Source organism: Andrographis paniculata, unplaced genomic scaffold, assembly GCF_009805555.1.
Source record: "Andrographis paniculata isolate CXL003 unplaced genomic scaffold, ASM980555v1 Contig70END, whole genome shotgun sequence".
Lineage (NCBI taxonomy): Eukaryota > Viridiplantae > Streptophyta > Magnoliopsida > Lamiales > Acanthaceae > Andrographis > Andrographis paniculata.
The window spans coordinates 596138-610946 of NW_026137607.1; the positions used below are offsets into that span (position 1 = coordinate 596138).

General features: G+C 29.5%; 2 protein-coding genes and 1 non-coding gene across 5 annotated transcripts; all 3 read right to left on the reverse strand.

The window, feature by feature from the left end:
- Positions 1-13: 13 nt before the first annotated feature.
- On the reverse strand, positions 14-2821 carry LOC127264342 (uncharacterized). The gene is made up of 5 exons (XM_051293823.1): positions 2782-2821; positions 2387-2558; positions 1248-1563; positions 869-1053; positions 14-128 (listed from the first exon to the last, which is right to left on the reverse strand). Exons 1-5 carry the CDS (start codon positions 2819-2821, stop codon positions 14-16), a joined length of 828 nt encoding a protein of 275 aa, XP_051149780.1.
- Positions 2822-3905: 1084 nt separating this feature from the next.
- Positions 3906-3978, reverse strand: TRNAE-CUC (transfer RNA glutamic acid (anticodon CUC)). The gene has a single exon. It is a non-coding gene; the product is annotated as a tRNA-Glu (tRNA).
- Positions 3979-6194: 2216 nt separating this feature from the next.
- LOC127264477 (bZIP transcription factor 46-like) lies at positions 6195-10039 on the reverse strand. 3 transcript variants are annotated; one of them, XM_051294027.1, is made up of 4 exons: positions 9979-10039; positions 8425-9736; positions 6724-6795; positions 6195-6633 (listed from the first exon to the last, which is right to left on the reverse strand). In XM_051294027.1, the coding sequence occupies exons 2-4, from the start codon at positions 9343-9345 to the stop codon at positions 6526-6528; spliced, it is 1101 nt and encodes a 366-aa protein (XP_051149984.1). In that variant the 5' UTR covers positions 9346-9736; positions 9979-10039; the 3' UTR covers positions 6195-6525. The 3 variants fall into 3 exon arrangements, with proteins under 3 accessions (XP_051149984.1, XP_051149983.1, XP_051149982.1); XM_051294026.1 differs by having other exon boundaries at positions 8425-9877; XM_051294025.1 differs by lacking the exon at positions 9979-10039 and having other exon boundaries at positions 8425-9938.
- Positions 10040-14809: the final 4770 nt, after the last annotated feature.

The following is a 14809-nucleotide window of genomic DNA, read 5'->3' on the forward strand; positions in this document are numbered from 1 at the left end:
ACCTCAAGCACTATTAAGATCTCTTCCATATACCTAAAATGCCATTTGCAAAAGACCTCAGATTGTGCCACACGGAGGATTTCTTTGGAGGTTCTGCAGCTTTAGTGGATGGTACTTTGCGAGACTCGCTGCATTCAGATAACATAAGCACTTCTCAAATAAAAAAGTGAGCATATGATGATAAATTTTACGGTTGGAGAAACTAGATGAAAAAAAGAAAGAAAAGGCAACAATATAAGTTGAAAATAAAAAGATTTGCCTTCCTACAATGTAAGTTAAATACAAGTTGCCCTTTATAAAATCTAACATACACAACACAGCTTTATACATAATAGTTTGGAAACATACGATCCCAAGAAACACACATATAGAACGCAGTGTTACGGATGCCTTCACCAGAAAAAACTTCATTACATAAAATAGAAAAGCAAGGAACTAAAATTGAGCATAATCAATCAATCAGCCAAGATTACCTTGAAATTAGAGAGTTGGAATGCAAGAATTCCTATCTCTAGTCCACATTTAAGAAATCTCAGTAACTATTCTTTATGCCATTTTAAAATTAGCACTAGAGCATACTATTAGAATATTACTAAGTACCCGTTGCACTCTGTATTTAGAATCTCCCGTTTAATGGAGGATCATGTCCACAACAAGATTGATTATCAATTTCAATAAAGATATAATATATAAGATGTCACGGTGTCTTTAAAAATCACATTAAAGACCTAAAAACCTCAAACAGTAAGAAAAATAAGAGAACCACAAGGATTTTCCTGTTCTACCATTGAGGATCTCAAAGGGCCTTAAGACGTACATAGGTAAACAGTTACAAAGATGTATACAGACATGAATATAGTGAAATTACCTCCAAGATACATCTGATTCAGTTGACTGTTTTAGCTCAGCAGTCGGCTGTAACCCATCCAAGTTCACCTTATCCTCATGTACAGTCTTGTATTCTGAGCTATTTCCAGGATCAGATTGTAGGCTGCTTTTAGATTCATTGACCAGGCACTGGAATTGAGGCCCATCATGCTTTGCTATCTCACTCTTCAAATAATGAAAAAATATAAAACATTTCAGATTCAGTATCAGAAAGGTGGGTTGCTAGAATTAAAATGTATGCAGTTGAAATATGTGCATCACATTCCACTGAAAGTGATTACAATTCACAATGACATATACGGTTTAGCATTATAAGGCGTCCCTTGCTCGAAAAGGTTTGGTTCATCATATAAACTCACTTGATCTGAAATTGGAGACTGTAATTTGTCCTTTGATTTGACGCTCTTGGATATGTCATCTTTCATGTCTACTTTCAAGATTGGGCTCATATGTTCTATCTTATTTCTTGGTAAAACCTCCCGAGAGCCGACACCTGGTCCTGCCTTCTTCACAGCACCTTTCTCCAGCGAAACAGAAGCCTTAGTGTCCATGAAGGGTGTTTTGGAATGGTATATCATCTCCTGGAGGATCTTTCTAACAGAATAGTAAGACCCTCCTACGTTCGCCTTAATATTACTAGCACTTGGAAATTTCCCTGCGTTCATTTCCCTGTACCTGTTAATCAATCAATATATTACTTAATACTACAAGTGATGCATATGCATTTGTTAATGATAATGTATGCTACACATCACACAAACCTTACACATTTTTGTATTGCCTTTGTAAAGATACGTAAAAAAAAAAAGAGTATGACCAGCAAGTAGAAAGTATGCTCATATAGAATTCCTTATAATAATAGTAAGCATAACAATTGAGACAACAGTAAATACTGCTATCACAAAGCTGAAAATGAAACAAAAAGGAAACCAATGAATTATCTTAACACAAATTTTCTCAGGCAATCAGCGTGTCAAAACATGCAGAGCTTAATACATCTATATTTGGAACAAATTTTGTGTATGTTCAACTGACATCATGATTATAAAATAAATAAATACATGTTCATAATTAGGCTACAGACAACTGTGTCCCAAATTTAATGAAGAACTATCTTTCAAAAACTAACCCAAATTAATATACTCAATATTGTGCCAATTTGGAGCATTCATCTTAAACAAGCTTTCAATGTCATTGACAATGACTGACCAAAGGAACAGATTTCAAAAACAAACTGGATGAAAAAACTGCTATTTCTTCAAAGTACTATCTACAAAGCCAGCGCGCTGAACCTTACAAAGGACTGTATATTGCACAATGCAAGAAACCCTGGAAACAATTAAAAGATACCAATTCTCAACTCATTGTTCTTTCACTCATCGCATCGCAAGTGATATTAACATTTCAGCTCAATGAAGCATAAGTTTTTTACAATTTTTCCTATCCCAAGCTTTCTGAATAGTTAATACATACAAGGGAAATTTGGAAAATTGTTTACCTATTAACATAATTCTCCACCATAGATTTTCGTTCTTCCCATAAATCCTTTTTCCGTATCTTTTTGCCTTCCGACACACCGGATGAAGCAGGAGCTGGAGCTGAAGAAGTATATAGCCTTTCCCAATCATTTATATTTGAACCATAGATGAAATTGGTTGACTCAATTGCCACTGCAATTGCCCACACCAACTATAAGTTACGACTGAACCAGTCTAATCAAATTAAATAGATCACAATCAAAAGTAATACTTTTATAACAACAATCTTTACAAAATCCAAACCTACCAAGATTTATTATCACTCCTATAATTCCCAATAGCACTGAACTAATTGTTTTTCATTAGGAAAATCCAAACCTTTTGCAAAAAACTATCAATAATGAATAGAAAATACCGATTTCCATATCGAGTCCCACATTAGGACTTCCCAACATTAGCAAGAATATATTCTAGAATTTCATAACACTAGTTGTTTGGGATTAGGAGACACAGACACTGGAAATTACACTCGATGTTGTTTACCATAAACACAAGAGTCACGGAAAGGCACATTAGTTATTTCATACTTATCAAAATAACCATCTTATTCAAAATTTCTAGACCCTTAAATGTAAACTTCTCATCCAGATATGATACTGATGCTATATCAACTTCACCAAACATAGTTTAACATAAATAGTTTATATAGCCAACATGAATTCACCCTATTGTCCATACAAATGACAGTAAAGTGATATTACCTTGATGTAAGCAAGCATTAGAGGTCTTATTTTGTCGAAAACTTCCCAACTTATGAGATAAACCTCTATTACCCAGTTGATGAACACTCCTTATGTATCCCATTCTGCCTTCAATAGTTAAAAAGACATAATTATACCATAATTAGGGAAAGCAAAAACAGTATAAGAACCCAATTCAAAAAACGGAAATTAACTCCAATCCAAAAATGCCAGAAATGAAATGCACATGTGAGCAAGAAGTAACACTGAAATCCGAATCAACGAATCTCCAGTCAAGTTATAGCTAAATTTCTATAAAATTCAACTGAACACAAATCATGAACTTCAGAAATCAGAGAGACGCACGGATACGAATCCAACGTACACGCGAAATTATTAATAACTCACAAAAGCTTAAATAGGCTTTTCACGTACTCGATTCCACTATTCCGACCCTAAGTTTCATCACAAAATCATAACCAAAACCAAAAACATTAACCCAAACAAAAATGAACCTAAAATACGTTACCTAGTTAAGATTTTCCTGTCGCCGTCCGGATCTCGTCCAGTACAAGCACTGACGGTTTTCAAGCTTAGGCAGACGAAAAAAAGGCGGGTTTTCGTGTCTCCGGAGATTTGTCTGCGGAAGGGACAGCACGGCCTGCCTCCATAATTCCGTCAGTAAAGCAATTCAAAGAATTTCCCTTTTAGACGATGGCCCAATTAGACTTTGTATTGGGCTTTTGGTTTTGGGCCCATTTCGGATAGCCCAGTAAGAACTATTAAAAAATTAAAAACTTTCCGTTGCCGGGACTCGAACCCGGGTCTCTCGGGTGAGAGCCGAGTATCCTAACCATCTAGACTACAACGGATCTTGCTATACATTTTTAGTATTTATATTTAAATATTATTTATATTCTATCCCCTAATAAAATTTTCAGAAACATAAAAAAAAAAAATGAAAAGAAATTTATGTGAAACACACTAAATATAAAATGTTAAACATTTATGAGTATTTACTTTTTGGGATATAATTGTAATATTAGACCTGTCAGTCGATCGATTCGAACTCATAAATTCTTTATTCAAATTCAATTATTTCGTGTCAAGTTCTCGTATCGTACGTGTCGTATTATGTTAATTTTTATTGATTCTAATATTATTTGCATAATAAATTAAATTGAATTTAATTTAAATTAATATGTGGATTAAATATCTATTTAAAATTATTTGACATAAATAATTAATTAATTGATACTAATATATCATAATCAAGTTATTCGTATCGGTTTCGAGTATATAACATCAACCTTAATCCAACATGTTCATTATCGTATCATATTTGTATTGACCTCGTATACATCATTAAGGCAAATTTTTATGACTCAAATTCAATTATCTTGTTAGCCTTTATTAGCTCTATATAATACACACAGTGAATTACATAATTAAATGACAAAATAATTTAATATTTATTTTAATTAATTATTGTATAAAATTATTATTTTTTATAAAATACTACCATTGATTATACAATAAAATTAATAAAAAAAATTGTTATTAATTAAAAGCAAAATACTCCTAGGATAAATTGTATATTTATCCATGTACAGTACTACATATAAAATATTAATATTCTAAAACATAAGTAGATAATAAATGAAAATATTTATACCGTATAAAAGCATAGGGTGTAACTTATATATTATACTGTGTTGTTTAAATATATTTACTATGCTGAAATTAATAATATATTGTATTATATAAAAATATATCGTATTGTTAAAATATGTAGTATATATTATATTATCATGTAATGATATATGTATACATACCGTCCGATTTATATATATATTGTATGGTACTATTTTGATCTTGTCAAGTACTATAATTGAAACGATTTATTTCGAATAGGCCTTTTTTTTTTTTTACATGACCTTTAGGGGACTTTTGGTATAAAAGATAAAATTGCAAAAGTAGATAATGAAATTGCATAGAAAATAAATTTAATAGAGAATGAAAATTAATTTTTTATTGGTTGAATAGAAAATTTAGTTGAAAATTATAAAAAATACAACTATTTTTGATAAATAATAATAATAATAATAATAATAATAATAATAGTAATAATAATACTCCTTCGTCCCATATCTATATATATCTATTTACTTTTTGTACGAAGTTTTAAAAATATTAGTATTATATTTGGATAAAGAAGAAATAAAAGTAGAAAGACTAAATTAACGCTATTAATATTGTATGATATAAAGGTAATGATATTTGCGGACCAAAATAAAAAATAGATAGATTGTTAAGTGATAAAAAGAGTAATAATTAATCGGGTAAAAGAGAATTTTAATTAATAAAAATCCATGAAAAAAAAAATGGTTTACTTTTTTGTTTTAATAATAAGTTCGACACGATGTCTTTTAAGATTAGGTTTTAGTGTTTTTTTTTCTAAAAAGAAATTCTCAAACATTAAATACTTGAATAAATTATATGTGATGTTTTATAAATTTAAATAGTACAAAAATATTTTAAAAGATAAATATATTGCATCAATATTTATTTATCTCAATTTATTTGAATATGAAAAAAAAAATGAAAAAATAAAAATAAAATAATTTATTTTTCTTAAGTTCTATGCTTTCAATTTTTTGTACCAAAAAGTTTATTTACTCAATCTATTTTAAATGACACTATTTTCCATAAATATTATAAAAAAAAAATACAATATATATACATCAACACAATATATATATGTATAAGATATATGCTTTATTAATACACAAAAAATCAATAATTCAAATTTTCTACAATTTGAATTCTGTCTTTTCGAAAAAAAAAATACAAATTTTCTTCTCACATACATTATTTTAATACCTTAGGGTGTGTTTGTTTGGGGGTTTGAATTTTGAATTGAAATTTGAATAGTAAAAATTTTGAATTAAAATATTTATATGATGTGATATAAATAGGTGTTGATATAATGTTTTGAATGTAAAATTAATTTTTAGTATAATATAAAAATGAAAAATAAATGTTTGATTTGATTTTTGAAAAAAATAAATAAAAATAAGATTAACAGTGAATTTAAAATCCAATCTCTCAAACAAACACACCCTAAAAGTATATATATTCGATGTTGTAATTTCGAAGGATAACAAAAATACGACGAATAACACGAAAAACATTCAGACTTCAAACAAACAAACCCTACCGTTTCTGTAATTAATTTTTCATCATCATCTTCATCTACAAGGGAGAGACACATCCATATGTGTATCTCTGTCCCTGCCTCTGTAATATTTACATCCTCAAAAATATGCAATGATATTTCAGACATCATCAAATGTAGTAACTAATAATCGAACAACAACGACGACAGACATCCATAGACTAGATTAGTTTAGATTTTATTACCATCGACACGTCTGTGTCCTCCTCAAGCACTGTCTCTTGTTCCCATTTTGCTGCGCATTCGCCATTTCCGCCACCCGATTCTTTTGTATTTCGACCAATCTTGCCTGGACACGACAAAAAAAAAAAAAAAACAACATTAGCACAATCGAATCGAGACATTGATGAATTAAGGAATGAAGTTTGTTGTTGTCTACATGTTTCCTCTGCAATTCCTCGTTTTCTTCCTTGAGTTTCGCGACTTCGGCTTCCAATTCCATCGTATACGCCTTTTAATTTGCAAACAAATTGTTTACGATCATTTTTAATGTTATCAAAAAACTATAAAATATGTAATTAATGATATCAGTGTAAATTTTTAAATAAAATAGTCATTTACAGTAAAAAAAATCTCTTGATATGAAACTACGTAGTACATTGTTTGAACACGAAAACATTAATCAAGAAATAACAATATTTTTATATAAATCTAGAATAAAGTAAATTAGATAAAAAAAAAAAAAAAAAAGTATAGGTGAATTATTATAAGAAATTCATTGTAAAATTAAAATGTAATAATAATAAAACAGTGAGATAAGTAGAAAAAATATTACTCCATCCGTCTCACATAATTTGTCCCTATTTTTTTATTTTCGTTCATCCCACATAACTTGTCATTCTATTTTTGGAAATATAATTATACATTTTAATCGCATTTTAAATTTTAAATTTTATAATTTTCTTAATTTTAATTAAATTATTTTCTTATCTTAATCTTAATCTATAATTATTTTTACTAAATAATAATTATTTTTACTAATACACTTCTTAATTACTTACTAATTATACTTTACCTACAATCTCGTATCTACGGTAATAATCTCGTGTCTACGGTAATACACCCATGGGACGGAGGGAGTAATAAAAATATATAATTAATGACACATCTCGCAACAATTTTAAATTTTTAAGTAAAATAATCATTTAAATCAAAAAGTCCTGTATTGCAAAACTATATAGTACACTCTCCATCCAATAAAACTATGTTGATTTTGTCAAAACACCAATAAAGACCCAAATAAATAATACTTCATTCGTCTCATATTAATCTAATATACAATTTTCATTTTCGACCATCCCGGATTAATGTATATATTTCCTTTTCTTATTAATTATGGACCCATCTTTTTTTACTAATATTCTTATTTTACTTTCACATCATTATTTTATACAGGGCAAAATAATCTTTGTATTACTTTAAATATCTACTACAATTAAAATACTCCCTCCGTCCCAATACAATAGTCTTATTTACTTCGTCCCAAAACAACAGTCTTATTTCTATAAATAACCATATCACTGTATAACTACTCTTACTCTTTCATTATTATTACACAATTGTCACTGCCTTTTACACATATAGACTCACAAAGGCAAAAATGTCTTTTATCTATACTTTTTACTCACTGTCAATATAATTTCAATATTACTTAAATCTCGTGTCCATCACAACCAAGATTAAAATTTTGGGACGGAGGGAGTATTATTATTTCTTAAATTTTGAGTCAAAAATAAATGTACATCTTACACAGAAATTGAGGAAATAGTATTTTAATAATAAAAAAGTACTCCTATATAAAAAAATGCATGGATAAATTTTTTATATGAATAAAATTTTATACTATACATACATTGTTCGGATTACCATACCTCCGATAATTTAGATAAAATATATTAATTAGTAAGTAATTAAAAAGTTATATTAATAAAAATAATTATTATATAATAAAAATAATTTTTTATTAAAATTAAAATAATTAAATAATTTAATTAAAATTTAAAATGAAACTAAAATATATAATTATATTAAAAAATAGAAAATAACAAATCATATTGTGCGGACAAAAATATTTTTTTACCTGCTTGCGAGCGCGTGATCTTGCAGCCGACTCGCGGTTTTTAATCATCCGCCTCTGTCGCCTCTCGACAACCTTCTCTAAGGCGGTGCTTCTCCGGCCGCGAAACCCACCGTTGAATGCGTACGGAATTGGCGACACCGACGAGGTGTCGCCGCCGTTGCTCTTATTTACTCCCTCCGACGAGACGGCCGGCGACCCTGTCCTAACGGCGGTTACTCCATTCGTCCCTAATCCCACAATCCCCTGCAGCGGCACTGCACTCGGAACGGCGCCGCCGTTAATCGGCAGATCCGACATCCCCACGGCGGCGCTCGGCCGAAACGCCAAATTAGGCTTCGGGAGGAGCGGCGGCGATGGCGGCGCGTGTGGTATACCGAATCCTCCCATGGCGGAGCTATTCATTACATTAGACAAATCTCCAAAATAGCTAACCTTAGCCAATTGAGGATCTTCTCTTACAACGCCAGCTCTTACCAAGAACTCCTCCAGTGTAACTTCCCCTAACGTCGGCTCCTTCACCGGAATATTAAATCCACCGAAATCGGCGGCGGCGGAGGCGCCGTAGTCTTTTGAAATATTCTTCCAGACTTCGTCGACGGTCTTCTGACTCAGAGTCCGAGGGAGTGTCAGAGAACCCTGCCGCTGCAAACTGCTATTTCCAACTCCGGCGGCGGCTCCGCCGCCGCCGCTGGTGGATCCGGCGGTCTGATTCTCCTCGGCGGTCCATATGTTCTTCAGCAGCTCATCCATGTTCATCGACACAAAATCCTTCCCGGTTCCTCCGACGGCGGTCTGGAACTCGTCGAACGTCAAGGAATAAATCGACGACTGCCGCGTCAACGGAAAATTCCCCGGCGGCCTCCCGCCGCCGGCGGCCATATCTCCCGTCCCCAAGTTTTTGAAATTCAAATTACTCCCCATTCGAATCCAATTTTTCCCCAAATTCACAGAGACGATGAAATTAAAAACCCTAAATCAAAACCCTAAAATTAGGCCCCCATTCAAATCCAATTTTTTCCCCAAATTCACAGAGACGACGAAATTATAAACCCTAAATCAAAACCCTAAAATTAGCCCCCGATTGGAATCCAATTTTTTCCCCAAATTCACTGAGACGGCGAAATTAAAAACCCTAAAATTAGCCCCCCATTTGAATCCAATTTTTCCCCAAATTCACAGAGACGGCGAAATTAAAAGCCCTAAAATTAGCAAATCAGAAAAATAAAAACCCTAATTCCCAAATTAAATGCTGGAGGAGCACATTCCCTTCGGCATCGGCAATTGATTCATAACCAGAATCTACGCCTGGATTCTGAAATTAGCCAATCAGGAAATCGAACACATAGGCACAGAGAGAAACCAGAATTAGAAAGTGCAGTGGAGGCAAGGGATACAAGATAAATTAGATATAGCCCACGTGAAAATATCTTCAAAAAGTTCGAAGTGCGAAAAGCTGAAATTAGCAGATAAGCACAAATTAAAATACGATGCAAAAGTCAATATAAATAAATAAATAAATAATTAATTAATTAATTAATTAACATCCTTAATTACCTTTTATTTTATTTTATTTTTTATTTAAAGCCTGCAGAAATTCCTCCTACTCCAATTCCGCCATGTGTCTAGTTTTGCGAGGCCGTATTTATAGTGTAAGAAAAATAATGCAAAGTGGGGCCCAGTTGGGTGGGCGCGTGGACCAATAATAATGAAGTGGGAGGGGTTGGTGTACGGCGCCCAATCATGGGAGGAAAAGTGGGACGATCTGGACCGTCCACGTATTCCTTAAACTAACGGTCGGATGCGCGTCGAGAGTAATTTCATTTTTATTTTATTTTTCTCGTTTATGTTATGCCTGGAGATTCAGCCGATGAAGTGGAATTAAATGGAATATAGAAATTAATATTTAGAGGTGAGGGTAATTTGGTAATTTAGGTTCTAATTATTACTCCCTCCGTCAACACGGTATATTTTAGGAGGGGTATAATTAGTAGATAATTAAGAATGTATTAGTGAAAATAATTATTTTATAATATAAATAATTATAAATTAAGATTAAGATAACTAATTAGTTTAATTAAAATAAAAAAATTAAAAATTTTAAAATGAGATTAAAGTGTGTAATCATTTTTAAAAAAAAAAAAGTGACATGGTATGTGAGACGGACAAAAATGGCAACGTGGACATAGTATCTGGACGGAGGGAGTAATATTTTATTTTATTTATTTATAATAAAGCCACCCTAGTGTAAAGGCATAGTCGTTAGCGGGACCAATATGAGCACGCCACTTCCAGGTTATATTACAATCTTTAATTAATTTACTGCATTTTGATTAATTTATTGTGCCCTTTGATACATATCCACTAATAATATATGTATTTTTTAATAATAAAATAAAATTTGGAAATACAATTATTAATGATGTATTTTAAAATTTGTTTTGCAATTTTTAGTTGGTTTGATAATAACAATAATAAATTAAATAAAAATAATATATATTTAGGGTGTATTTTTTTATGGATGAGTTTCAATTTTTTTTTTTTAATTTTGTATTAAAATAATGTATAATTAGATATTTATTAGAAAAAAAAACATATAATTGTGAGAAAATACAAAGTCCAAATACTTCTGAGTTTTTTTTTTATTATTTTATTTTAAATCAAAATATTAATATTTAAATTAAAATAAATAAAAAATAATAAGACTGCATTTTTTTTTGTGGATTTTTTACAAATTTTTTCTCTTTCATTCTGTTTTTGTTTTTGTTTTTGTAAAAGATATTATATTAAACAATACTTTTGATTTTTATATTAGTATCTTACAATACTATTATAATACAAATTAAGTGAAATAATAAAATTATTTTTATTAGTGTCTTATAGTACTGTTATAATGACATGTCTATAAAAATTTATATAAATATAAAAATATATTAATGTTAAGTACAATAACGTAAAAAGTAAATAAAACATAAAGACGGAGATGGACGGATAAAGTATTATACTAAAAATTAATTTTACATTCAAAACATTACATAATCTATTTATATTACTCCCTCCGTCCAGCTATAAAGTATACATATTTTTATTTTGAGACGTCTAATTATAAAGTAAATATTTTATTAAGTACCTTACTTTTTTCCACAAATATCCTTACTTTACATCACATCATTACTTTTACACCAAAAAGTAAGGGCAAAAATGTCATTTTACTACTTTTAACTATCCACTATAATTAAAATACTATTATTTCTTAAATCTTGTGCCAAAAGTAAATATTTACTTTGTGTGTGGACGGCGGGAGTATATCAAAGGACTATTTTAATTTAAATTTATTTAAAACTTCAAATTTAAAAATCAAATTCACAACCAAACACAATTTGTTTCTTTAATTAAATTTCTTCAAATTTTATTGTTTGAACTTTGCATTTTTTTAAAAAATATAAATTTTTTTCTTACAAAATATTATATTAAATATTATTTTAATATTAAATTCAAGTTAATTTTTTCAAAGTAAAACGTAAAGAAACACATCCAAAAAATAATATTGAAAATAAATAGAGTATTACTGTAAATTATTACATGGACAAAAATAAGGACACGTGTCAGTGTGCGAAGACAGGTGATTTGACTAGGAATTCCGTATCTTAGGATGTGCTTTTTACTTTTTTTATGTTTTTGTTTGTTCGTTTTATTAATTTAACCATCTTATATCAAAATATATTACACATTTCGTTCCAATATAATAGTTTTGTTTATTATTTTTATCGATTTTAAAATAATAGTCTCATTTTTATAAATAATCATATCACTATAAAACTATCTCTATTTTTTTATTATTATTACACAATTGTCACTACTTTTTACACTAATATACTCACAAAGACAAAAAAGTCATTTATCGTTACTTTTTACCGACTATCAATATAATATCAATATTTCTTAAATATCGTGCCCAACCCAACAAGACTATACTTTTGGGACAGAGGGAGTACTCCTTTAGTTCAAGAGTAGCTTTTTTTATTTGATTTTTGTATTAAAATAAATTAATATTTTATAAATATATAATGCAATAAAATAATATAATATTTATTTCACCATTGATATTAATATAAAAATAATATAAAAATTTAAAAAGTATTTTTTTAAACAATATAATACTCATTTCGTCCCAATACAATAGTTATGTTTACCATTTTTGTCTGTCTCAAAACAATAGTCTCGTTTCCATAAATAATCATATCATTATAAAATTATCCTTATTTTTTCATTATTATTACACAATTGCCACTATTTTTTACACTAATACACTCACAAGGGTAAAAAAGTTTTTTACCAGTATTTTTTACCTATTACCAATATAATATCAATATTCTTTAAATTTGGTGCCAAACACAACTCAAACTATAGTTTTGGAACGGAGAAAGTATAATATAATTTATATATATATGGAGTAAATTAAAAGAATAGTTTCAATATTAATTAAATGTACAACTAAAAATAAATAAATACTTGATAATGAGATGAATTAAAATAAAAAATTAAATAGGTTAGTGAAAGACTGAGGAAGTATTTGTAATTACAATTTTTATTTTTATTTTTTAATTTGTACGGTTAAACTTATCCTATTAAATTTTGATAAAAAAAAAATCATTACTAATTATTATTATTCAATTTTGACCAAAATAATATTTATTTAACTATTATCTTTTATTACTAATTATTATTATTCAATTTTGACCAAAATAATATTTATTTAACTATTATCTCTGTAAAATAGATGTAAATGAAGGGTGTGTTTGTTTGAAGGATTTTGGAGGATTTCTACTATTCATCCAATTTTTTTTCCCCAAAAACATCACATCAAACACCTATTTTTCATTTTTTATATTATACTAAAAATCAATTTTACATTCAAAACATCACATCAAACCCTATTTATATCACATCATACAACTATTCAAATTCAAAATTTTTACTATTCAAATCCCAATCCAAAATCCAAACCCCCAAACAAACACACCCGAAGAAAATCAAAGACAACTGCCATAGTGATGGTTATGTGCAAAATAGTGACACGTCGGCAAGGCCACGTGTCATAAAGGGAGTAGCAACATCTGTCCACTCTCTCGTCCTTTCTCAACAATAAATAATTCGCTCAAATTTAAAATAAAAAAATAAAAAATAAAAATCAATCAATAATAACATTTCATCAGGCGAGTATTTTTCATTTTCCACTTTCGCACAAACTCTAATATCATAATCACACTTCAAAAATAAATAAATAAAGTATAATAAACAAATAATTAATTAATTAATGGGTAAATTATTTTTTAATTCCTTTATCATTTTTATTTTTTAATTTTTTTTTTATTATTTTAAAATTTTAAGTAAATCTGTTTATTTGTAAGTAAAATTAGTAAATCTGTTGATCTTCCCATGTCGCCGTTCTGGCGATGATGATATGGCACTAACGCGGCTAACATGTTACCGCCACATTAATGACATGCAATTTTTTTTTTTTTTTTTTATTTACAAAATATCTTAGCAAACTATTTTTTAATATTTTATATAACTTCCTTTTATCATTTTGGACTATGTTTGAAAATAGTTGTACAAGTAATTTAATTTTCGTTAAAATAATCTTATCATTTTGGACTATGTTTGAAAATAGTTGTACAAGTAATTTAATTTTCGTTAAAATAATCCTCTAACGTGTGACGATGACATATCGCTGCATCAGCACCATATCAGCAACGACGGGTCAACGTGACGATCAGATAACAGAGAACCATTTTAACGAAAAAAATTTACTTACGAAACTATTTTCAAACAAGATCTATTTAAAATTCTAGAATGATAAAAAAAATTTAGATAATTAAAAAACAATTTTTCCCTTAATTAATTTACTTAGTGTCACTGTTAGTGCTAGCACCACCAGTCCACCACACAAAATAGTTCCAAAATTGTCCCGTAAGAGAGGCATTGTGACCGTGAAGTCATTTATTCAAACCCCCCCGATAACTCAGGTCATCTGCCACACATGGTTCACCTAGTGTGACTTTTCCGTCGGATCTGATTTGCAGAGTATTAAGTTCAACCGGAAGCTTACCCAATGCGCACTTTCAGGTAACAGCTGCGGGTTTCCACGTCATAAAAAATAAAAAAATAAAAAATTCCAAAGTTCCAAAGTTTTGCATACCTTGATTTTACTAAAAAGGGCATGAAATGAATGATATGTTTTCTTTACCAAAAATAGGGAGACTTCAAGAACAATGATGTCTTGATCATCATCCTCACTAAAATTCGACACTTGGACTCACGACAATGCTTGTTTTTTTCGTCAACATTTTAATCATTAAGAGTAAACATGTCTTCCAACAGCTCA